Source organism: Anticarsia gemmatalis, chromosome 1 (assembly GCF_050436995.1).
Source record: "Anticarsia gemmatalis isolate Benzon Research Colony breed Stoneville strain chromosome 1, ilAntGemm2 primary, whole genome shotgun sequence".
NCBI lineage: Eukaryota > Metazoa > Arthropoda > Insecta > Lepidoptera > Erebidae > Anticarsia > Anticarsia gemmatalis.
This window is the reverse complement of record NC_134745.1, coordinates 11,770,683-11,796,844: the sequence shown is the minus strand read 5'-3', so window position 1 is coordinate 11,796,844 and position 26,162 is coordinate 11,770,683. Positions and strand designations below refer to the sequence as shown.

The window sequence follows — 26,162 nt, the reverse complement described above, 5'->3', positions numbered from 1 at the left end:
ATAAAATTCACTTTCATAGGTTAGAAATGAGATACATACTTATCTTTTAAAACTTCGTTTTGCAATAAATATGCGTTTATTTTATTACATCTTTGTTATTTGATTCATTCGACTTTGTTTTAATAAAAGTTCGATAGTTTAAAAAGATTATTTTATCGATAAAAGCTATCTTTTATCAAAACTTTCGCCATCACTAAACAGTTTATCATCGCGTATGCTGATCGATGACTGTCAACTTTCTTCTTCAAACACTTGACGTGAGTACTTATTTTGTATCGGATTATATGAAATAACACCGCAACTGGTATTGAGTATATTTTCACTTTTTTCCTATTATAGTATTGGAATAAACCAGTTTTACAAGGAAAGGTTGCGGATTGATTTATGCGAATTTTAACGTTGTTTTACACGATCTCGATGTTGTGCGTAACTTTATTGCTGTAGCTTGTAATTTTTGGCAAATAAATATGTTTAAAAATGCGTGATTACGGACTACTAATAATGACATGACGCCTTTTGAGTTTGATACTCTGCCTTAAGCGCAATAAAATAGTTAATAAAATACACCAATATGCTCGATAAAGTTGGTCTCAATGCATCGAATTATCGTTATTTTCATGATCGTCATCCGAAATATGACTTCTCATCTAATGAAATATGGTTTAAGTATTTATTTTTTAAATATTCTGAACATCAACCCATGTTAACAACGAGTATTGATTGCTTAAAAATCGACAATCAAAATGTATTAGACAAATCTTTCTATTTTAAAGCTGTGTCATTTAAATTCGTTGTCAAACTAAGCGTAAAACTATTTACTTAGTGAAAATTGTTAGTGTAGAAACAATAGCTTTTCCGTGAATTTCATGGTGTATTGAAGCGTAGTACCGCGAGACTTTGTACCATGAACTTGACGGCCATGACTTTTCCCTATTGTTTTAGAGAAAATTTCGTGTTTTCCAATACTGACATTGATTTTCAATTGAAGAAGACAAAATTGTTTTTTGTCCATTGTTCATTCAAATGTTTATTTCGAATAATACTTACTTCCCATATTTTAAGACGAGTTAATCATACTATAATTTTGTCAGGATCTATGCAGTTTGCTTGACGTTGAGCTATGACCGTGGTCATATCTATAATAAGGGCGAGTCTATTTTCACGACTGCTACGAGCAACTTCTTTACAGTAACGCCCTATTATCAAGTCCTACTCGATAGAGCGATGTACTGAATCATTTTCATTCCAAAAAAGTTTTATATAGTTAAAAGTTATAGTTAAGTTAAGAATTCGCCACGGAGGCCTTACACTATCAACTTTTTTCGAACCCTATAACAAAACCCCTTTATTTATTCATTTTCTTTAACAAAACGTGTATTGACCTCTATAAAGCTATCAGTGTGAATCACTTAACAAAAAACGCATTAAGCGTTACTACTTTTTGTACTACCCACATTTGTCACGGGTTCATGAAATTACACCTTTTACGTTATATTCATCATCATTATCAACGTTTTATTCACAAATGAGTGCTTAATTTGCACTATAGTATCATTTTGGTATAATTTTTCTTTGTTTTTGCTTTTGTTTCCTGGTTTTTTAATTGTTTCCAAGTAATGTTTGGTGAATATGACTATGTTTAGGTATTTCCCCTTAAGTTCGTTATATGATTTCTGCTTTACGTTTCATTCAATTCTGATAAATGATGACTGTTAACGCAATTTGCGTAGGAATTCTGGAACCACGGGACTGCAGATTTGATTCTTGGGTGGGACTAAGTTTTATTTTTTGTATTTAATTTCATTTGGAGCTTGGCAGTACGATCATCCTATATACCATGGGTTTTAAATACTCACTTAGCTTACCCTTGTTAAAAGCTTTTGGCCTATTATTAAAGAAATAACTTGCGCAAAAACTATAAAACCAAAAAAGCCCAATTATATTACACAATGACTGTTTCTAAGAAAATTCCAAACTAAATCCACAGATACGATTACCTTCAGCTCTCATACAAATAACTACATAAACACCTACTTAACCCACACACTATAATTTCCTCGACATACCAAATTCCCTTCGTGACTCGCAGCAATAATTGAATTAGATAACAAAACAATATCGGTACTAGATATCATTTCATTAAGACAATTGTAATGTCCTTCGGTTCAGTCACGAATGTCCTTAATAAAAGTGATGTGAGCTGTGTGTAGTTATGTAGTTTAATAACATAACGAATTATGTGTTATGTGTGTTAATGGGTATGATAGTGCAGTTTTTATGGTGTTTTTTTTTATATGAAGGCTAGTTTTCTAGGTTTTGTGTAGATTTTAAAACAATTATAGGTCAGTGTCTTTTTGTGAGATGATAAGTTATCTAAAATGATTCGCTAATTAAAAAGTTTACAAGATTTTTTCTTTTCCAATCTAAACGTTTCTTAGTGTTCATGTTAATTAATCAGTATTTATAAAAGGTTTAAAATATTTAGGATGCTAGCTTGTAAATGTCAAACGTGGTAGTATCGAGAACTCATGACAAAAACTTTAAATATTACCAAAAAACACGCAACTTTATTTTTGACATAATAAAATTGATCTATCTGATAATCACGATCTCGATGTTACTTTTACAAGTGCAAAGATCGCTTATATGAGTACAAATTTAAAAATAAAACATAAGAATTAGCAACCACGATGAGCCTTTCTTATGAAGGAAGAGTTGCCAACTCCTGTTCATGGCATAAACATCAAACAATATATCCGTGACTTGAAACTAAACAGAAGGTATGAACTCAATTCTGGCCAGTACCAACAAGATAAGTCGTAGTACGCATAAAGTATTGAATTAAGTATACATGTGCCATTTACAAGCGAAAAACGAGCTGGAAATGAAGTACTCAAGGTCGTATCTCTTTAATTCGACTGGGTAATACTAGAAACAGGAGTTGATTATGATTTTTGAATAGTATTAAGAAATCATGTAATGTTTTTCTAGACCTTGGTTCTACTTATTTCCGCCACATAACTTGAGGTGGTATATAGCTCAAGAATCTAGAAATCTACTATCATCTTTAAAACAGTGTCTGAGGTGTTTTTTTTCTTATATGTATTTCATTGAGAAATATTTCCAAAACTAAATACAGCAACAAATTTCAATCTGCCTAGAATTTATGTATATTGTTAAAACTAGGTTTAATAAATCAGATTATACGTAGATTCATTTGATGCACAAATTCATATAACGAATAGAGAACACCAATCAAAAGCGAGGGCGGCACGCATGCGCGAGAAATGACACAGTAGCCGGTGACTGGGCACGCGCAGGCAAGGTCGCCGCTCACCGGCTGACTACTGCTCGACTGGTTCGACGACCGATTTCTTATTAGCTGCTTGTTAATTGAAAATATTAAGAACTAGCTATATAACTTAAACAATACTAACTATATAATTATAAATAAGTAATTAATTTAACCCAATAATGTACCTCCTCCCGTAGTGGGGAAGGGGTTAGGCCTTGAGTCCACCATGCTGGGCCAGTGCTTTATAAATGTATTTAACAAATTTTTAGGCTTGCAAGGTTTCATCACAATGTTTTCCTTCACCGTTAGAGCAAGTGATTATAATTTCTAATACACACATAACTTCGAAAAGTCAACTTCGAGAACTACAACCACTTGCGTGAGAGGTACCATCTTAAACCACTTGGCTATCACTGCTGCTATATAACTTAGAAAAAATAAAAGTTGACTTTCAACCACCTATTTTAACCCGCTGGTGGATGATTGAATTTGATCTGTCTCGTAGAGTTCAGCCAGCGATTGCAATGTAAAACTGTTTATTTGCGACTTTTCATTAGACATTTTGAAATGATCAGCGGTTCTCTAATATATTAAGCATGTTGTTATACATATTCCTCTTGAATCACTATCTATAAAAAAACATACACACATACAGGCATAGGAACAGACGCGGGAAACGACTTTGCTTTATACAATGTAGTAAAATACACACACGAATTTGCCATGATGGCATTCTTGTTTACTTAATAACTACACACAAGATAGATGATGATATTTCGTCAAGACAACTGCCATATATCACCTTAAAGTTTTCAATTTATTACAGCTGGGTACCAGCTGCTTAGTAGCTGTTCCAATAAACATTCGTGAATATATAGATCGTGATAGGTTATATTTGAAAGTACTGAATAACCTTGCATTGGATCCACGCCGAATATTAACTAGACAGGATTCATAGACACCTACTCTTCAATGAACTATCAGATGCACCGATGCAAATGCTAAACCTATATCTAAGTTTTATATTGAGAAACATTTTAATATTAATGTAGACATTCAAAAACTTTAAAAGGTACACATCGCATATATATATCTCGTCAATTTGGACTAAATCTGGAAAGTCATTGCACTTTTACTTACAAATTCTGAGGCTGACCTCGAAATAAAATTTCGTTATAAAAATAATTTGAATATAAAATGTAACAGCCGTGTCTGTTGAATACACAAACACGTTCAAAAAGGTCATAATTTACTTGTATGAATACTAAAGCGTCAAACAGAATTTGCGACAGAATTTATTTACATGTAAGCTACATTACGGTTCTAACCTTTGACGCGGATTTTCTATTACCAACGTGAGTTGTCTGACCAACCTCGTAAATCATATTAATACATAACATGTAGCAAGCAGCAATGAAATACCTGCCAAGAACAGTAAATGAAACAATCTTGGCAAATGGCCTATGTATAAAATAATACACGAACTGAAGGATACAATAGGACAACCTTGTACAATATTGAAATTCAGCCTAAACATAATAGTGATGTCGACGCACATAGCAACACCTAGCAATATATCACTTAACAAAGACACTTGACCCACATTGCTTTTCTCAAAGCACGCCATGCCGCAAAGGTCAAATAAAAATATACGTTTATTGAAAAATAATACGGTATAACGGCACGTACCGTGTCATTGTGTGTTCCATTAAATTATCACCTACAACAGTCATGTCGTCAGTGTACACAATATTGATAGGTCGTGATTATAGAAAAAATACAATAGAATGAAAAAGCGTATAATAAATAGCAACTTCAAGAAAAAATGCGTGTAAATCGGACTAGTACAAAAAGTCTAAAGGACCCAAAATAAACCAATCTATTATAGCAACTTGACAGTCATCCATAAAGTTGTAACAGTGTTGTAACAAGTGTTTAAAGAAACCTAAACACGCTTGTGATTCCTCGCAAAGAACATGGCACACACAAACGGTCAAAGACTTTGCTATCTTTCACTTTCCTCGCAAAATAACAGAATATAAATTCTTGATGCGATTCCGCATATACTTTCGTCACTATCGTTCAAACCACCATCAAACTTAATGGTTTCACCAATTGAATAGAAAATAACATACACAATGTACCTAAGAATCAAATAGAAATTCCCGATCAGTAAACAAAGCCAGACCTTGGTTACAAACTTGAATACCAATGAACAAAATGTGGGCATTCTCAGGGCAATGCCAAGGAACGGTTTTGAGAAAACGATATTCCGATAGTACGTTGACGAAATACAAATGAAGGACAAATTCCTAAGTCGTCATTATTCAATTCGACACATGAGAACCGAACATTGAACTAGATTTTATTAACATTCCTAATCCTAGGAAAATAACAGAAAAACAACGTCCAATTTTTTTTTTTATATTGTATTATTATTCACGTAGTAATCCCGGTAGCAACGATCCAAGAAAAAATAAATAGTAGAGAGTTCTCCACAAATAAATTGCAATATCTTCAAAGCTAGCTACCGTAAAAACCGATACTATGAATGGCTGTATTGAAACATGTAAATTGCTTGCGGTTGCCAATGCATAAACAATGCAATGTTATTTATTAAGATTGCTTTTTTCACATTCTGTATTATTCTAAATAAGGTTGGCAAAGTTCCAGCTATGTAAAAATCATCGCATCAAAAAATATGCTCTACGATTGTTGAATACAAAATACTCATCTTTACCTATGCGTAGGTTGTAAGGTAGCTTTAAATTCTGCGTCCAAGTTTACTAGTACATGTTAAATCTAGTTTTAAATAGTTTTCATGTGTATACAATTTTTTTTTTAGTATTTAGGACTTTTGCGTCTATACAAGCTCAGCAAGTATCAAAATTTTGCTAAATGAAATGTTTCTTCTTTTCCAGAATTGGTCTTTGCGGATTTGACAACCCACACAGAGATCAAAAAACAGAAGAAATCAGAAGACACATAGGACAAGTAAGTTATATTCATTTACAGTATAAATCTTGCGTTCAAACCCAAATTCCACAATACTTCAGTCATAAAAAAAACACAAAAAATACCACTACAAAAATATCTAAAAAACAAATCTGCATACAAACTTAACATGTTAAATGAACCTTGAATACACGTAAAACAGCTAGATAAGTATCTCGTAGACCAGGCTAACACACCACAGATACTAATGATGCATGCACGTATGACACTGATATACCGTTCTTTGATGAATGTTGACACCTACACTAAAAACTTTGATGAGTTCACGACCGAGTAGGCAACTGCAGAAACTTCGCAAGAGCTGAACGAATCAGATAGTTTAGCAAACATATTGAATGACGCAATCGATAAAGATGAGTAACCTTTGGAGATATTTGCAAAAATTGTAAGCCTACGTAAATGCTTCAGTATACGTTGACTAAAGATTATCAGCTACAAAATAAAATAAAGCCTTTGTTTTGTTTCCTTTACTAATGAGACGTAACGAGTAGCAAATATTGACAACAATAATAAACAAAGTTTTTCAACCGTTAAACTATTTACCACCCACAAGGATTATTATCATTCAGAATTCCAATTAAAGCAAAAACCAAACATGACATCACACATTGTTAAAATAATAAACGGAACTATTGTCAATCATGAGGTTTCCCATCAAATTAACGGTAGAACAAAAAATTGACAGGCGATCATCAAAATTGTTGCAAACGCAAAACACAATACGTGAAGCGTTATAGGAAGTGATGGTGTAGAACAATTCAATATAAAATCAACATGTATAATAGCTATGGAAAATAAACAAGAACTGAACAATAGGATCGAAAATTCTGATATTCAAATGAGATGCGGCATCGAGCTGTCAAACACAAGGCCAATGCAGATAGACACAAATTGTACATCTAGACGGATAACACTTTGTTTATAAATTAATGCGTCGAACCAAAAAACTGTTTCCTTCTACTGCCTGACCAAATAAAGCCAACACAATGCTTAGGTGACGGCTTAATTGGTTCAAAAAGCAATTCTAATCCATTATCTCCATTCGACCCAGAAATAAATCCAATTTTATTTGTTTAAATAACTTCAATCTATCGATCGCCTTGAAAACAAATTCGAACTCGATATAATCACCATGATTGTTAGTACGATTGATTATACACACAGCATACAATTCTGTAATAAACATGAGTAAGGCCGGGAGCTTAATGAGAAAAATGATCAGTAGCTTTATTTAGCTTTATTACCCGTATCTAACATGTTCTTGAAACAAATCATTGTTTTCTGTGAGGTCAGAATTCAATATGTCTGTATCCGGCCTAATATGACTTCGAATTAACTAGGAGACCGATTCGATGCAGTTGTTGATTTCGACATAGCCGTATAAACCACTGGCAGGAGTTATTATGTACTCGTAGGCGGTGTTTTGCCAGTACCCTGTCACTACGCGAACACAATTGTGACTTTTGAACCCAACCAATTTGGAGTTGTCTTGTTAAGGAGCCTGCTTTGAGGTGCAGTCAGCTTTACGGTTTGTTGTCTACGCCTGCCATACATAAACTAAAGCAAATTTTAAGGAACTGATGTTCGTAAAATATCTAGGCATTGTGTAATTACTTTAAGCCATTCCAGTTTTTCTAAGATTTTCTTTCGCTATGTTGTTACTAAAGAAAAGAGAACGTTAGATATTTAACATCACTAAGCTTCAGCATAATTATCCACGGCCTACTGGTTCGCCGGAATTCGGTTTTACCGCGCTCGCGACAATTATATGCGTTTCGTCAAACAACATGCAACTTCCCACTACCGGTTGAATCGGTAACAAGCGAGTTAATGTACGCCTTCAATGAACATGTGAGGAAAAAATAGACAATAAGGAAATTAAATCGGATTTATTGGATGAGACCTGAATTATAACTTTTAAATAACTAGATACAAAAATAGATCAGGAAGATTAGAACAATAGTAATACAGAAGGCCTATTTGAATCAGCTAACGACAACATGAATTCGTTGCCGGAAGATTTCATAATAATTCTAATGTAAGCATTTGATTACTAAACACAAAGGAGTACCCGCTCTTTTAAATCCTAATTAATATGCTAGCATTAACATTTTAATAGTTAGGATCCCAGACAAATGATAGACATTATGTCTTATCCGTCAAAATATAAAAATTTTGAGTGACGTAAAATATTCTGAGATCGTGATTCTTACATCCTTTCGTAAACGGATCGCTGTTATCATAGTTTGAAACAAGGAAACCGTTCTTAATAAAGCAAACAAGGTATATAACAAAATGAGTTTAGATATAAATAATTTGGTACTAGACAAGGAAGCGTCAATCTCATTACATATTCCGCTAGATTATATCGTTGAAACATTACGGTCGTGTAATACACTAGCTTTCAGTGTCTTTCCAAATGACAAGGCTTTTAAAAGGTTACCTGTCGTAAGTAATGATTGTATGAAGACAATTTGTCTGTTTACAAAATGTGTCAATCATATTCATATTCTGGTAGATAATTAAAGTAATTTTTGTGTCGGCATTCGAAGAACGCAGATTATCGTACCGACGATTTGTTACAATTGAAGTAGTGAACCTTGGATACAACAAATGTAAATTTTAGAATAATTAAAATGCCTTTAAATAGAATTAAATATGACTGTCAATGAAACATTAAATACAGTTATTAACAGAATCAATGTAAACAAAACAAATTGCTACATAGTAAACACTTTGTCTGACTTTTTGTGACCATCATTTAACGATAAAAAATGCTTCAGAAATAACTTCGAAAAAACGGTTCTCACACATCAAACTCCTAATTGATTTCGATATATTTTTAACCCGTCTTCCTTGTGTTTGATTAATAAATTTTTTCATAACAATAGTATGTCATGCACTTGGGCTTAGGGGTCATGATGTCATAGGTCATATTGGCACCGATTGTATTGTTGAAGAATTCTGTCATCTTATAAATAATGGTTTGAATGTAAAAACTGTATCGTTTGATGGCATTGACCTTGATGATGTAGATAAGGGCATTGGTTGTGACGTCATAGAGTTTGGTAACAGAAATTGTTTTACAGGTGATTGTCCTTTTTGTAGTGATGTGATTTATTGATGTGTGGGTGATGATAATAATGATACATTGTGTAATAAGAGCAGTCATTTTTTATTTTGTCGCCTTTAGCGACAGTCAAATGAAATGTCGTAGTTCAATGCCTGAGTGGTGTGATATACCAAAATTGCAAATTATATAATGATTTTTCACATAACAATGTTCAAATTAGACAGTAGAACTCTCTTTAGCTATTCATTATCAAAACAACGATGTCAATATGAAAGAAAAATATCTTATTTCACATTTGATTCTGATGAAACATAGAATATTTCGACAATAGGTGTTGAAAAGAAAAAAATGTGTACCATTTGCTCTGACATTTTAATGGCTTGCAGTTGATCTTGTTAACATCTATATTAATATAAACGGAAAGGATTCCAAGTACCAGCATTATTACGCGAAGGGCCTTCAAACATCACCTTTGCCTTCATCAACTTGCTCTGCATTTCTTACTACCATTTGTAACATCCGTTAGATAAAATCGCACATGTCAGTCACAGTACATCCTTGTACTAAGGTCTTAGTGATATAGAAACTAAGTAAAGATAATTATGTAAATTAATTCTATGGAGACATTGCATAATTTATGCACGTGCATGGCTGCAGTTCAGGTGACTAAGAAACTAGACTGTTGTCCTTATCTTTCACTTTATTGCTTGTACGGTAATATAATGTAATAAGTGCAATATCAGGGCTGTTTATATTTAAAGCAACTAACGAACCATTTTGTTAAAGTACGATTTCTGGCAATATCATCAAGAATATATCTGAAGTAAAATTACCTCTTATAACGCCTCATAAATCAGCCTTAAATCTTATACTTGTCTTAGTAGCTCTAACTGCTGATAACGATGACTCCCGTTAGTAAGTAAGAATGTATCAAGCTTTTAACTGAAATAGTCTTGGTCCTACTGCGGAGTTCGTTCACCTCACTATCAAGACTTAAAGAAAGAAGGACTAGACAATAATTATTGTAAAGTGTACTATTATTGTCCTACTTACAAATACTTAACTTACTGGTGACAAAATTCAGCCTGTAAATGCAAGGATCTTCTCAAACACATACGCAATTCTTACAAAACAAATAAACACAAAAACCACAAAAGTAAACCATATGATTATATGTTTAACCACTAAGTTGAACCTTGATACTGTTCTATTAAAACCTCATAAGAGCTATTGTACTACATACAAATGACCAAGCGAACATGGTTTTGCAATCACGTAACACATACTTAAATGTAACTTTAGTTGAATTCGATGTGCAAATAAAATGCATATTTAAAGACATTTATTCGTATTAAAACGAAGATTTTATTGTATGACTTTTAACCTAATTTAAAATGTCTATTGAATACAATCGCAAACATAAATAAGTAATAACCACAAAAATTTACAAATCAAGTCTAAATCACCAGATTAAAGATATCGTCATTGATTTCTATACAGTACATAAAAACGACAGCAATATTCCATGTTTTCATGTTTTGCTTGTGAATATACAAGTTTCAGATTACATGTGACCATTATAATATGATTTTAACTAATCGAGTATTTTAAGTCCTCAAGAAATATACAGGATTGCGCCACAATTCAAAATATACCTATTTTTTTTTGTCAACAGGGTGTCAAAATAAAAATGGACGATGCCGGTAACATACTCATCAGACGCTACTCCAAGAGTAGTGTGTTTGTGAAGAGTACCGCGGCCACAAACAACGAAGAGACAGCCATCGGGCAAGACATTGTCAAGCTACCGGGATATTCACTCGAACAAGAGAAAATATTTAAGGTAAGGGAACTAACCTCCAACAAAAATTATAGACAACCTAAAAATAATAAATTATGAAAGAAAAGAGGCCAAGAATAAGACAGAAGTGAAGTACCTAATAATGCCAATGATTTTAATAAATAATCTTCGATTAGAATGAACATGTGTAAACTCCACTTCGACGGTGCAGAAAATTTTTCCTTGATGCACTTCTCGGAAGAAATCCAAATCAGAGCAACGACTTTTCAGAATCGGTTTAGAAGTTGTAAAGTTACCGATACTAATAAACAAAATTTGTGTTCGGAATTTTGGTATAGATAAGTAGCATAGTACGCGGACATAATAAAAACTTAATTAGATTTCGCGGTCGTCAAAATCTTACGTACAAAAAATAAAATTAATAAGGTTATTTTAATAAAAGGCTTGATTAAAAATATTATCGGCCATAATGTTTAATTACTATGAAATAACATCATAAACACTGATATTAAAACGATTAACGAATTAAGAACAAACAAAAACAAATAATATAAGATTGCAACGCTTATTGTATTTAAACAAAGTCGTTTATCAAAGAATGTAAAAAACTTTATGGGCGTAATTAGTATAAGTGCTACAAATAACGCGTTTCAACAATTTGTACGAAAAAACTTCAATGTCGAGTAATAAAATTGTAGGCACGATGTTATTTATGAATTATTATATCAGTTAAAACATATTTTGAACATTCCTTTATTAGAAACTTAAACGATTAGTCATCTCATTCCATTTTATAATGTTAAATTCTAGGCAACGGCAAATTAGAACAAAAACTAGATACAATCTTTTTACTGCAATTCAAGAATTCTACAAAGCTAAAAAATGTACGTAACAACATTAATAGTAGGTGTAGCGTTGATAAAGTTACTGGCATAACTGTAATTTAGTACAATCCAATAGGTGCATCTAATTACACGTTACAAGCCTATCCTTCCTCTTGCATCAACTATGTTATTAACAAAATTATCATCCAACAGAATTATAAGTCAATTCTAGTCTCTAAACCTATTGGAATACGAATTTTAAATTCTAATTTATAGTCAAGCAAGGTAAACTGGTTCGTAGTAAACATCGTACGGGCGTCAGTAAATATTTCCGTCAAGATGGATGCGTTTATGAAATAAGATGTCGTAACATTTGCCTATTAATTTCATGGTTGCCCACATAATGATCTAAATTGCTTGGTTGATGATCATCACTTTGATGTTGCGTAGAAATTACCTGTTTGGTAATCCAAACACTGCTTTTTTATATCATTTTGTTCGTGCTAAAGGTCCATCCACCGATTAAAATTTTCAACTTGCATCTTCCCAAAAAATATCACGCACGATACGTGTCTATTGTTCGTCTGTTGCTTCATCTTTTGCCGCTCTTTCCTCCGTAATTTCCTTATGTTCATCATTAAAGACAATAATCATTGTAGGAAAAAAAAATTAAGAGGCCGAGGCATTACTCTAATGCCCGTTGCGTTAGTGCATCAGTCATTTGTGGCGCATCACGACTGCACAGATTGTGTCCGAGCACGATTCACTCTGACCATGACATTGCCACGTAATTTCATTTTACTAACATTTTATTGTTATGAAACATTTTCCAGACAGGTTACTGTTAAAATAGCACAGAGTAATGTGAATACATATATACTTTGGTATTACGCAAACGCGGCCACTTTAATGTTCATGTGACATAGAACACGTGTGGTGTGTTTTGTTAGAATGGTAACACTACTTGTTAAAGATGAGGTATGTTACTTGTAGCTCGTTTGTAACGAGAATACTATTCAACGCGTGTAGACCATGACATTTATGAATACGGTACTAATGACAAAGCGAACGTAAATGTGAATATAATAACTGAGTCCGATCACAAATTTATTCGGCCGACAGTTATAAGTACGAGTACTTTCGAACGAACTAACACAGGTACAACACAATGGAGAACTCACTTCCTAGCATCCGAAAGATTCATTACCAATTCATACACCATTACCTACGTTTTACGTAAGTCTGAGGCGAACAATGAGAGAAGGTACCATTAAGTAAGGGAAAGAATGGTCATTGCCTCATATATTTGTTTGGATGTTATTCTATTTCCTTGGGAGTAACGAAAGCGAATTTGCAGAAAGTAAGCCATTGTCCGTGGCCATCGTGCAACAGAAACAATGTGATGCTTCAATTAATAGCTCTTGTGAGAATTATTACACCTCTTTAAGTTATTATTAACATCTTCACATGTATCTGTTACATGTCTTATTTGTTGCAAAATATTCGACGTTTGACTCTTGATTGTTTCACTCAAGGTTTATCCCATAGAATTTATTGAAGCTATATTATTTAGTATTGCAAATATTGCAGAAAATATGTTGATAAGTCGCTCATTGACCCGTTGCTCTACAATGTACGTCTTCATTATAAAACTCCTATTTCCTCGAAACAATACCGTCAAGTGTTGAAACTGGTTGATCTCTGGGATTTTTTTCTGTGCGATCCGTCTCGTTTCCCACAAACAATTCCCTTGTGACTAAATTAATATGAAACAATACTATCAGTGGTGTCAACTACAGTTTTAAATAGTTTCAAATGACTCTAGTTATCTTAAACTTTTAAATGTTGTGACATTACTTCGCGACCGCTCCATTCAACAGCGAGATTTATTGTTCGTGTCAAGTGCATTGAAAACTACTTAAACCTTAGTAAAATTCGTATGAGAACGGCCGAAATGAGCTATTTGTCTTACAAGACGCCTACATAAAATTTTCAATTTCATAACTGCGCAAAACTATTCATCACTTCCAAGAATGTTCCCAATTAACTAGTGGAGTTTTGTTTCGTAACAATGGAATGTTCTACTCATAATTAGAATTCTCAAAAACATCATCAATATAGCGACTAGTACGACTCATTTTAGAGTCGCTGTCTAAAGTTTTACGAATTACGTCGGCAAAGTTTTTGTAGATACCATCTATATAGTCCAGTGGTTCGGACGGCTGTCTCGACAACTTCTTGCACTGATTATGTAACGACTTCATAAGCCTCATTCAATTTCGTCGATGCATCTGACTCGGCGATTTCGTTGCACTCTCGGAGTTCCGCCGTCGATTTGGAAACCTTTGGGAATATCGGAGATAATCTTGATGAATTTAGATCACGTTGTGCCGGAATTTCGGGTTTCGTGACTGTTGTTCAATAGAGCAGATCAAATCATGGAGACATGATCGAAAGGAAATGCATATTGAGTAACACGATATTAATTGATGAGATTGAATACCGTGGCGATGATTTCTTAATTGAAATTCAATTAATGAAGAATACAACTTTAAAAATGAACAAAAACCACAAACTTGAAAGAGAACCCAAGCAATAAAATTATATCAGCCATACAATTAATAAAACCAGATTTACGCTTGAGATCCTAATTTTCAAGACGCGGACCAACATGACGTCGGTTCGACTTGTGTTTGATCGAACGATTGTCTTTTCATTATCCGCTGCTAGTTTGTTATGTAATATTAATTCGATAACATCTAATACAGACATGGACGGCTAACAATTTGTATTTAGATTAACGCTCGTATTAATTAAGATAAAGAGATTTGTTACTGTCTGTTTGTACGCGTTACTAAAAGTTTATTAGAGCCTCCATCTGTTATGTTATCAATAGGATGATTCACACTCGTTACACCATGATTTATGGGTTTTAGAATTTGTGGATAAGTAGCTTCGTCATCATCTTTCAATCATTGTTGGTTATCTACAGCCAATTTTCTATTACAAAGCGATTAGTCGAGGATTTGTCTGATTAAGCGCCGGGTTCTTATGATCACTTTTGAATTAATATCGGTTATCAAGCGAAACTTTAACTGGAGTTTTCATACGTTTACGTCCCGTCGATGGACTCCGTGGCGCTATGGTTAAAGTGGCCACTCGCCAATACTAGTGCATCGAGAGGTCGTGGGTTCGATTCCCACACGGGACGATAATTTGTGCGATCCACACATAGTTGTTTCGGGTCTAATTGTACTTTGTGTTGGTTGAAAAATGTCCCCGCGACTTAAGAGCAATATTTAGCGCAGGGGTAGTCTAAAAAAATTACGGTCACTTTACTTTTAGAATTGCTTATCTCACTATACTACTACTATCTATAACTGTGACACTGGTTCTAAATAGTTTTTTCTTTTCCAGTTATTCGACATGAAGAAGTTCCAATCCAACGTGAACCGTGAGCTGCGACGTGCGTACCCTGACCGCAGAAGGTTGGAGACTCAGTGCCTCAGCGCCATCGCCTTTGTCAAGTCAGACAACGACCTCCTCGACTGTCCCATCTGGGTCCTCATCATCAACGTCGTTGCTATGGATATGCTCAAATCCAAGCTTCCACCAGGTAAGTTTATGTACAACATTCTGTACCTCGATTCTCTACTACTATCGACTACCGACAACCGGCTATTGAAAAATTTTACACGAAAATCGGTTTAGCATCTCTACCGGGCTCCGTAAGAACTATTTTGGTAGTACATTTTAGTGTCCAACTCTCGAAACTCGAAAGTTCTGGCTGTAAAGTCGCGCTACAGGCTATATGTACATTTCAAATACTGCAAAAAGCTGGTTGCCCGTTAAATTAAATCAAACTTACAATAAATAAATCTACATTGAGGTAATATGAAAAGTACGGTATTGCGACTACAGTGGCCATGCCAATAGAAATACGTGTACTAGCTACTTCAATATAATAAATAGTGTCTAAACAACTACTCAGATGCACTTAAATACTGAAGTGCACGTTCAAATTAATTTGTCCTTGAGTTAATGCGCAAATCGTTATTTATTTCCGAAATAATTGACCAACTTCGCTTGTTAAAACTAGAAATAAATTTAGTATTACAATAGGTGCGAACATAAGCCTTGATAAAATATATTCAGTCAAACTGTTAATCTCAGAGTATTATTCAAATACATCTATCTATACTAATATTATAAAGCTGAAGAGTTTGTTTGTTTGTTTGTTTGTTTGTTTGTTTGTTTGTTTGTTTGTTTGTTTGTTTGTTTGTTTGTTTGAACGCGCTAATCTCGGGAACTACTGGTCCGATTTGAAAAATTCTTTCAGTGTTAGATAGCCCATTTATCGAGGAAGGTTATAGGCTATATATCATCACGCTACGACCAATAGGAGCAGAGTACCAGTGAAAAATGTTACAAAAACGGGGAAAATTATGATTCTCTTATGTGACGCAAGCGAAGTTGCGCGGGTCGGCTAGTATACTATATAATACGGACCGTTTTTAAGTGCAGCTGTCTCAGTTTTTTGCCCTCCTAAAAGTTTTATATCGGGTGCAAATAAAACAAAAACGATGCAGGTTTTAGGATTAGCAATAAATGCACTTTGGTGAATCACATGGACGATGACGGCAAAAAGTAAATTATTTCCCTAAGAAAAACCTTTTGAGATGTTCAAACAAACTTTATTACGATCAAATTAACACTACATTACGACGTTTTTGTTGCGAATATTCAATTTCTACAGCAAGCTTTATTATAAAATTTCTTGTTTGTGACGTCATTTCAAGTAAATCTTTCCTCAAGTGTCTTATGTAACTTAACATGAAGTATTTTCGAAATAATATACTTTTCACGAGTGGAAAGGCACAGGTGTAAAATACACAGTCCTTTCACCAAAACTATATTAAGTCACATTTAGAACGAGCCTATTATAATTCTCTATACATTTCTTTCACAATAGCTTCAGTTGTATTCTCCTGTTCAACATGTAAGACGTTTTTATCTTCGTATTCTTCAACTAGTTTGAATTATAAGGCTTCATTGTTGTCATTACCACTATCTACTCGTAATGACAAGGGCCTGAATCCGGTTGTCACGTCAGCTGCCGACCTTGGCCCAACATTGTTCACTGTCGCTTTCTATACCTGCATATTGCAGATTTTATCTTATATAATCGTGTAGCTAATGTCATTAATGTAGTGTTCTTGAATGAGGACGACGTTGCTCTTCTTGACTGCGAAGAAAGATAAGATAGATATATTATTTTTATTACCTTTGTCAGATTCTTTTGTAGATTTTTTTACCAAGAGTTGGATTTTGTGGAAAAATTTTATTGATCGTTGTAGTCGGGTTTTTAAAGCAATAAAATTGAATATCGAGAAATATAGTGAATAAATCAATAATATAGACTTTTGAATGATTATGTCGCAAGAGAATAGGATAATCAACTGATTAGATGACATAAGCGTGAGAACGAATGTTGTACGCACCTCTAGAATTACGTCACAGCACCTTTAACCTTCTCGATTCTAATATATTGAACAAAATTATCATAATCTTGTCAAAATATTTAAAAGCTGGTTTATTTTCTTTTTTTCTTCTAATTTATTTTAAGAGTAATAAGTAGGTTGGGCAATTGTCTACAAAAGATGCAGTTTTGATAAAAAAATATAGATTTAGTTTCCCACGAACCATTACAGTAGAAGGTCAATTTAAGTTTAAATGATTCCAGATAGTTATCCGTTTAGTTCGCAGTGGACTATACTGCTAAAACTACTTTACTAAGCTTTTTACAATTATGTCTGACAGTCCTTAAATCACTTACAATATTTCAAATCAGATATTAAGCTAATTAATTAATTGGCTAACGTTCTTCATTATAGTTGCAACAATGCATAAAACAGTTAAAACACAACCGTATAAAAAAACTTAATCAGGATCATAAATCATTATAATACGACGTGCATTATTTAATTACCGTCCGAGTACACACAAAACAAACTGTAACAAAAGACGTTGAAAAACTTGCAATTCTCCGCACATTATGTTATTTGTTGAAACCGCTCGCTCGAATTATTTATACGAAACGTATTTTTTCAATTCTACTACGTATTAAGAATACTTCCGTGGTAAAAACATAGCGATATCATCACTTGAGTCAACTTGAGGCTAGCCACGGAGCCAAAAAATTAACGACGGGTCCATATTTTTTGTGATTTTTTTTTCATTTAGGCTTCAGTAATGCATGGTCAAGGTAGACGAGTTATATGGGTATATCTTCCAAGAATACCTGTGGAAAATTGAGAATTTATTGCTATATTTTCGGACGATGTAACAATTTTAATAATGTTAGTGGTTTATGATTAATTGAAATCGCTAGATTTTTATCATCTCAGCAGTATTTTCCCTAATCTATACTGGTTATAACAGGATCAAGGCCAAGTAGTTTATTTGCATCATTATCTATCTATATATGATTTAAATACATACACCTACACGATCAACCACACCAATAAAAATCTAACAACGATCAATAGTTCTTCATTAACCCAGCAAAAACTAAGCAGGAAATGATTTCGTCTACGCCATATTACTTCAGAGCACTTCTATACAAGTTATAAATTGGTCACAAATTCAATTAATTGTCTAACAAACATGCGTGCTTAATGTTCCGCATATTTATATAATTACACGCTTCACACAACTGGTCTTACGGTCGAAAAACAATTTCAATATTACCTTAGAGAGAAATGCAACGCCCACAAGTCGATACTTTATTAAAACAAATAAATTACTTAAACCTACACGACCTTAATTTAGCCAGTCGCAGCTCATGGCCATTGCGTTTGATTTCGTTGTTATAAGCGCCCGGTTTATAAACGTCCATTTCTACAATGGTCCTAAATTATCTAAATCTCAAACTGACCACGTCCCGTGTTGCATCGTTAAAGTTGACAGAGGCTGCAAACGATTTCACGCCGCCCGCAACAATAGCGGAGAAAACAAGCAAAATCAACAGAAAAATTGCAAAAGCAGCATTAAAGCGACATAACGCACAATACGTGTCATAGCGAATAAATTGCCTAACACCGATACCACGGACAGAGACACATGGGTCCGGTGAAGAGTTAACCCCGTCTATTTATCTCAAAACATAAAAATACTCCATTACATTACTGCATTGTGAACGTTTACCAAAATCACGCCCGCGTGGGTGTCTGATGTACGACAATGCTTTAATGTCAGTGATGGTTGCTCCTTGATCGATGACGTCATCATTACTGGGAACATTGGTGAGAATAATGACACCTGTAATGATGTTTGTTTTAGCTCTTTCTATATCATCAGTTACAAGGCCTTTGTCAAGCATCAGTCACGCATCATCAACTTGTACAATAATTACCATTGAATGGGCGTATGTTGGCGTATGATGTCTAGAGGCGCCGAAAGATCGGACAATGTTACAGTTACCTTGTCTTAGACCTCCGATACTGCAGCTCAGGTATTATGGAACAATGGGACGACCTCTACACTTTATCATTAAACCTACGAATATACAAAATTAAATTTTTATAATGCACAGGTATATTCTCACGCGCAACCGCGAACATTTAACCAAAGTTGTCTTAACCTTGAGTTTATTAAAGTATTAAGTGGAAGAGAAAAAAGTAACTAGTGCGGAAAGTCCAGTACAAAAATAAATTGATTACATACCTCAGACGGCCTTAAAACGATGATCATCAACAGTGAAGTGTTGTGGTAATTATTATTGGGCCCATCCTAAAGTAATCCGGTTTTCTCTTGAACAAGGTGACCAGCCAGTAATAATGTACAACAATTGACTGTCTACTAAGTGACTTCCGGAACATTACTTCGTAGAGTTCGAACGATATAGAGGCGTGCAGGTACACACTGGTGTATGTAGAAAATATAAATTACCCTGTAGTGATTTGCACGTCCTTGAAAATGGGCAGTAAGTGTGAAGCGGAGTATTATATTGATAATTTTCAAATCTGATTTAGTTCCCATAGCACGCAACCGCATCGGCTATGCAGAGCTTCACTTCTCAGTAGCCGCTTATTGTTGTGCAACAATGCAATCTTACATCGATCTTACGATGTATTGCACCTCATTTCACTCAAACCATAACGTAAATTTCTAACTAACCCCATGTATATTGGCAACTTAACAACAATTCAACGTCTAATATTGGTTTTGCGCAAATCATATTGGATCTATGGGAAAGAAACCGCACCGAGAGATTCCCGTGATTTTCCAACACGGATAAGATGCGTTCATAGATTTTCTGCAGTGGTTTCGCGGTCTGGCCACGGTTTATCTGTTAAGGAACTGAAATAAATCTATTGAGTAACGTAGCTAATGTTTTCTGTATGAAAGTCGTGACACTTAAACGTGGGGACCGGCCACTTTGCCGATAGAACATCAAAACTTCGTGTCATGAACACGAACAATTATTAATTTACACCAATCATTATTATCGATTTAAAGGTTTGTACCTATCTCCATCGTTCTTGATTTGGAATAGCTTTGACCTATCCATATATGCATTGGTGCAATCAAATCGGACGATTTGATTGTTAACATTACACATTCCAATTTCATAACGAAGGTCGTCATACCACGAAACTGGATCACAATATGCAATGATTGCCCATAACCCATTAAATTCACTTTGAATTTGTAACGAGCGCCAATTGAATCATTAAAGGCTATAGCAGACGTAAGTCGTGACTGGGGTTATGCAAAACTGATTTGACGACAAAAGGAAGCATGCCAATCGAAAGTGATTTGCTTGTACAAATTTTAGTAGTCCTAATTCCGAATGGGAGCGATGTTGCAGCATTTCTGCTTCTTGCAAAATACTGATCGATTTTCTTCCAATTGGGCTGATGAAGATTTCCAGATTAGTCGAGGAACATCTTAGCAATACAATTGAGTTCTCGTAACCATCGTTCAAATTAGATTACAGCAGCGCTTAAATTATACATGAAGTAAAATAGTAAGTTCCTTATCGATTAGTAGTGTATTTGATTCGAATCCTTTGTTCCAACACTCTCGACTCGTCATCACATACCACAAATAGCGAACCGAATATAAAATTCTTTTTGTAATAGACACACGTAATTTTCTCAGCATTTAAAAACAGTCGGTGTATGTACCACAGCGTTTAACATTCAGATCATTGGCTGAACTAATCTGGATTCTAATCCCGTTGCGACATGGCGTCTACGGTATTTCCAGACACATGTATTTTTGAACTTAGAATATGTGCGAAACAAAGGTTTATCATTTTAACAACATTTCTATCATGTCCACACAAGTCGACCGCGAAATAACACTTACTACCTCACTTAAATTGCCCTAATATGAACTAAAAGCTTTCAATTTGATATAATTGATAATTCCTGGTTGCATTTTCGTAATAGCAGCTTATAAAATTTAAAATACTGTAATCATAGTAATTAAAGGGAACAGCAATTAGGAATAATATTTTAAAATAATTGCCTAATTCGTTCACTTAGTGAGTTATTTCATATCATTTCCGCTCGATCACTCACTTTGGCTTGACGTCCATGAAGTGTAAACGAACATTTAGGACGAAGCCGATCCGGCTCCACAATGATAAATGCAGTTGTCACTGTTCCTCTTTGTATGACTCCGTCGCGCATGCAATAAATTTTATAGGCACTTTAATATTTCCCAACTAAAAGAGCCAATATTCGCATGAATTTACATTTATTGTCCGAAGATTATACATTCAACCTTGTGGCATAATAGTGAAGTTGGTTAATCGTGGACGTTTCGTTTATTTTTGTGATTAGAGCCGAAGGTACGGGTAATGAGTGAACTGAGGTGCAATGAAGACACCAGACCTTTAGCGTCGCATTAATAACCGTAGGTTGTTCGAAGTCGTGAATAGGAGTGATTGCCATCCGATCTGAACATCACGAACTTACATTCGTGTTGTGAGTTGCGCAAGAGTCGCTAAATGTTTCCAATTGTTGTGTGTTCAGAATGTTGGATAATGTACAAAGTTGCGATTATACAATATTTCAAACTCCTAACAGAACTCGTATTGTTTCATTAATCTCTGAGACGAAGACGTGACCTTTTGACGATGACTAAAACTCAGGTTATATGCAATTTACATAAGTTACCGAGAGTGGATGCTAAAATTTGCTTATTCAATAAAATTGTCCACACAAAAAAAATACCTAAGCATTGAACTCTGACATTCTATATCCACGACGTGGCATCGTGACAGTCATGTCTATAAGGACATGTTTATTGTTCACACCTAGTTTTTTAATTTACGAAGAATCCACTGACCAATAAATTTCCATAAACCACCACACTTAAATAATCTTGAACAGTTTTGTCCCCAGTTCAACGGCCGATGGACATTAAGAACCGACCTCGGATCCCCATTCCTGACGAGGATCCCTACAGTATCGCCAGCTCTAACAACAATGGCTCGGGATCCAGCGGTAGTTCCGGAGGCTACGGTCACAACAATGGACATGGAGTGGTGGCTGCTACAAGAGAACAGCTCATGATGCAGATGGGACAGAGGAGAGGTGACAAGCCTCCGAAGCTACCGCCCAGGGAAAACGGATATGGCCCTGCTGATATTCCCAAGGTTTGTGAATTTGATAAATAGATCGTTCTGTTGCTAAACTGACTGATATTTGTGGAAAGATCGGGGCTATAGTATTCATTGCGTATAATTCAAAGTATCTAAAATGTAGACTGCAGAACTTAGTTCAAACAAAATAATTTGAATGGTATCTAGAAACAATGATAAACAAAAGCCCTTTGAACGTGTAAACCATATCATGTTTCACAACATTTTCATTCTATTGTCAGTCTAATGCGCTACGCAGAAACCATTGCGTAGCTTAATTGATTAGAGGAAGAAAAAATTGACAAAATGAATCAGCAAATTCTATCGCCACTGAGACAACGTGTAATTCAATTTTCAACGGCACATTTTATCAAAAGATTTGCCCTTCAACGAATTCATTTAATAGGATATGATTTACGGGCCCCACAGTTTCATGATTGAATTGAATAATATGAGCTTGTGTACTCGCCATTTTGATATAAAAGGTAAGATGCGGTTGCGAGTCGACAAAGTAATTTTCGAAGTGAAAATTGCATTACGAATATTTTTTTCATTGTTAAGTTAGTGCAGCTCTTTGAGATGGCATAGCTATTTTTATTACTGTAATGTACATGTAATTTTTATTACTTCTCGTCTTTTATTAAACATTCCGCTCTGTTGCTGCGCTGTGATCTTTGTATATTTTAACCCTGATTATTCAGGTATTTTCTCCTAGGCCTTTTTCAATTTCTTTGCTCCTTTTGCTAATATTTTTTCATTTCCGTCGTTGACTGTATCCCAGTAATCATAGTTCACATAAGTAGCAATTGGAAATAATTATTTGAAACAGTACTGCATAATTACGCTGGACTGTAAATAGAAAAACCAATTTATTCCCCAACTAAATCTTGACATCAGAATCAGAAAGCAAATAATAAAAATGTACTAATGGACATCTCAGAGAAAAATAAAAGCAGGCTAATCCACTTGGAGATAAAAACCCGAATTTATGCAAATTGAAACCTGACCATATCGTCTTATGGAAATCATTTTGACTCTAATCTGCAAATAAGTCACCTGTGAAATATGGCCAAGGCTTCAATCAAGACAAAATCAGGATCATGTATGTCTTATGTCATCTTATATTATTTTGGAATAAAATATTCTGGAAATAATCTTCTGCACAAATAAGGATGATTTTAATCTGATACTAAAATCCCCCAGACTTTTCGAATTCCAATTATCGTTAAGTTTTTAATCTCTTCTTTCATTAAGTACCACATAAATACTTGCCGAATCAAGAGCTATAATGGATGCATAATTCCACAACCTTCCGTGTTTGGACTTGACAAACCTACGCAATAATATTTTTAACTATAATTGTTGTTTATTCTTCAAATTACTTAATTTTTTCTGCATATTTTCGTTTAACATTCTTGACATGTTTGTCATAATCTTCAATCAACATTTTTCAATGTTAATAATGCTTTATGTTTTATACAGTTACCTCACATTTCCATTCTTTTGAATTCGTTTGTTTGTCTTCTATGAAAATATAGAAACTAATATGTTATCCATCAAACATTGTACATAGAGGATTACAAGTCAGCCGTCATAAACACGTATTGACGACGATCACTCATTCTCTCTTCACAATGCGTATTCATTCATCTATCATTTCGTAAACGTGTCTTATATCAAAACAATTGTAAAGAATAACTTATAAACATTGAAGGCGGGTGAAAGTTCAATCCGATTAACGCCTGTCGGTTCCGACTTCTTGTCAGATAATTGTAGACATGCACTATCGCAACCGAACGCAGTGGACAATGGTCGGCGCAGCGGGCCAGATAACCCTGACGTATCTCACATCTCATCGCCTCCAAAGATAAATGATAGTAGCTCCACCCGAGTCGGCTTTTACTCTTTTATTGGTTTACCTAGTCCAGCTTCTGACACCATACAAATGAACAATGTCCTTTGTGTGTCCGTTAAGCTTCACTTTTGTCTCTCCTAGGTGTTTATTAAGAAAATATATAGCATCAAGTGATATATTTTGCCCGGGGTGGTTTCCATAACCTTTATTTGATAAGATCCTGTTCCTATGAGTTTTATATATCACGTTTCGTTGTTTTTTGATGCCATCTTTGGTTCGTTACAAGGTAAAAGATTGTACGGCGCCCACGCGTTCATATTATTGCATCTGATTTTTGCGCCGTGTTTTATTCGCGAATTGCTTGCTCTTACATGTTCTTAGGCGCAAGTTGTGTTGTTTAGTAGACGTATTACATTGTAATTGCGATCTGGGTGTTCTTCTAGCGGCTGTTTGCTCTTTCATGTGTTTAAGTTTAGTTCCATTTCTTGATCATTATCGATAAATATATGTTAAATATCACACCTATGTCTCCCTTAGCCGAAATAAGTACCCAAGTTAAGATCCCAATGCAAAATATTGTACTTACTTATTTATCTAAAGATTAACTAATCGCATATCTGTTATCTAAAAGGGTTTTGGGTAGATTACTCGGTCTACTCGAAACCTCAACCACGCGGTTAAATGGTAGCATATGATATCTACAGCTACGGATTAGGTGAGTATGGTAAGTTACTGAAGTACGATGTAAACTATGTACCAAGTGTATCTATTATAAATGTATGAGTTAGCGTATACTATCTATAGCAATCGGTAGCCTACATAAATTGTCTGCATTATCACTATTCTGTATTTGATCTAAACCGTGTCAATGTTTACTTCACAGCCTGACTATGACGACATCGAAGGCGATGGACGCATGCCAACACAGTTCCCGAGAGGCAAATCAGATAAAGGAAAAGACAACAAGAAATATGGTAAGTGATAACTCGAGAAATAAGTCAGTAACGAAAAAGAAAGAAATGAAAAATGGACAGACGAACACATACAAAACTAACATTATATTTATTATTGTTATTTTCATTAACTTTAAAGAAAAATAAATAACGCATTAACTTTTCTATTTTAAGAAGGGACAAAGTCAGTTTAAGCAGTTTAGCCAGTAACCCATTGTAACCTAAAGAACATTCTCTTTCAGCTCTTCAATTCTTATTCGGCCCCTAAATCTGTCCTCTCAATTACAAGCCCCTAATTACGTCCGAACCTCTCTCTCACAACTTACCTCACTTCAATTAACTCTCCCATTCGTGATCAACAAAGGGGATCAAATAAAAAACTCTGGAGAAAAAATCCAGCATTAATTACTTGAACAATGTAAATTCTTCTGCTTGTACCACAATGTTCTGTCTTACTGAATGGGTAATAACAGTATTTAAAAGGTAAAATTCGAGGCGCCTACATTGAGAGCGGAATACGGATGGCCCACCGGGTTTGGTCATTACGCTGCACATAATTTCTCTGTAATGGGCTAATAGACCGATAGTGCAGCTACTTTGTTATTCTGTTACAGTGGAAACACTTCACTCTTTTATTTGCGGCATACTCTAATTTAATTCACTGATGTCAAATTATATAATTTAATGCA

At 34.6% G+C, this 26,162-nt stretch overlaps 1 protein-coding gene across 5 annotated transcripts in view; it reads left to right on the top strand.

Moving 5' to 3' along the window:
- The window catches only part of exp (expansion), a 180,344-nt gene that overhangs the window by 149,789 nt on the left and 4,393 nt on the right, over positions 1-26,162 (top strand). For 4 of the 5 annotated variants that reach the window (XR_012959660.1, XM_076120023.1, XM_076120043.1 and 1 more), the window contains 5 exons: positions 6,217-6,289; positions 11,059-11,226; positions 15,426-15,624; positions 22,415-22,680; positions 25,404-25,494. Coding sequence is in view for 4 of the 5 variants with exons in the window: in XM_076120023.1 (XP_075976138.1) it covers positions 6,217-6,289; positions 11,059-11,226; positions 15,426-15,624; positions 22,415-22,680; positions 25,404-25,494 (797 nt within the window). In the remaining variant the exon portion in view is untranslated. The remainder of the gene's footprint in view (positions 1-6,216; positions 6,290-11,058; positions 11,227-15,425; positions 15,625-22,414; positions 22,681-25,403; positions 25,495-26,162) is intronic. The other variant, XM_076120030.1, reaches the window with a different exon arrangement.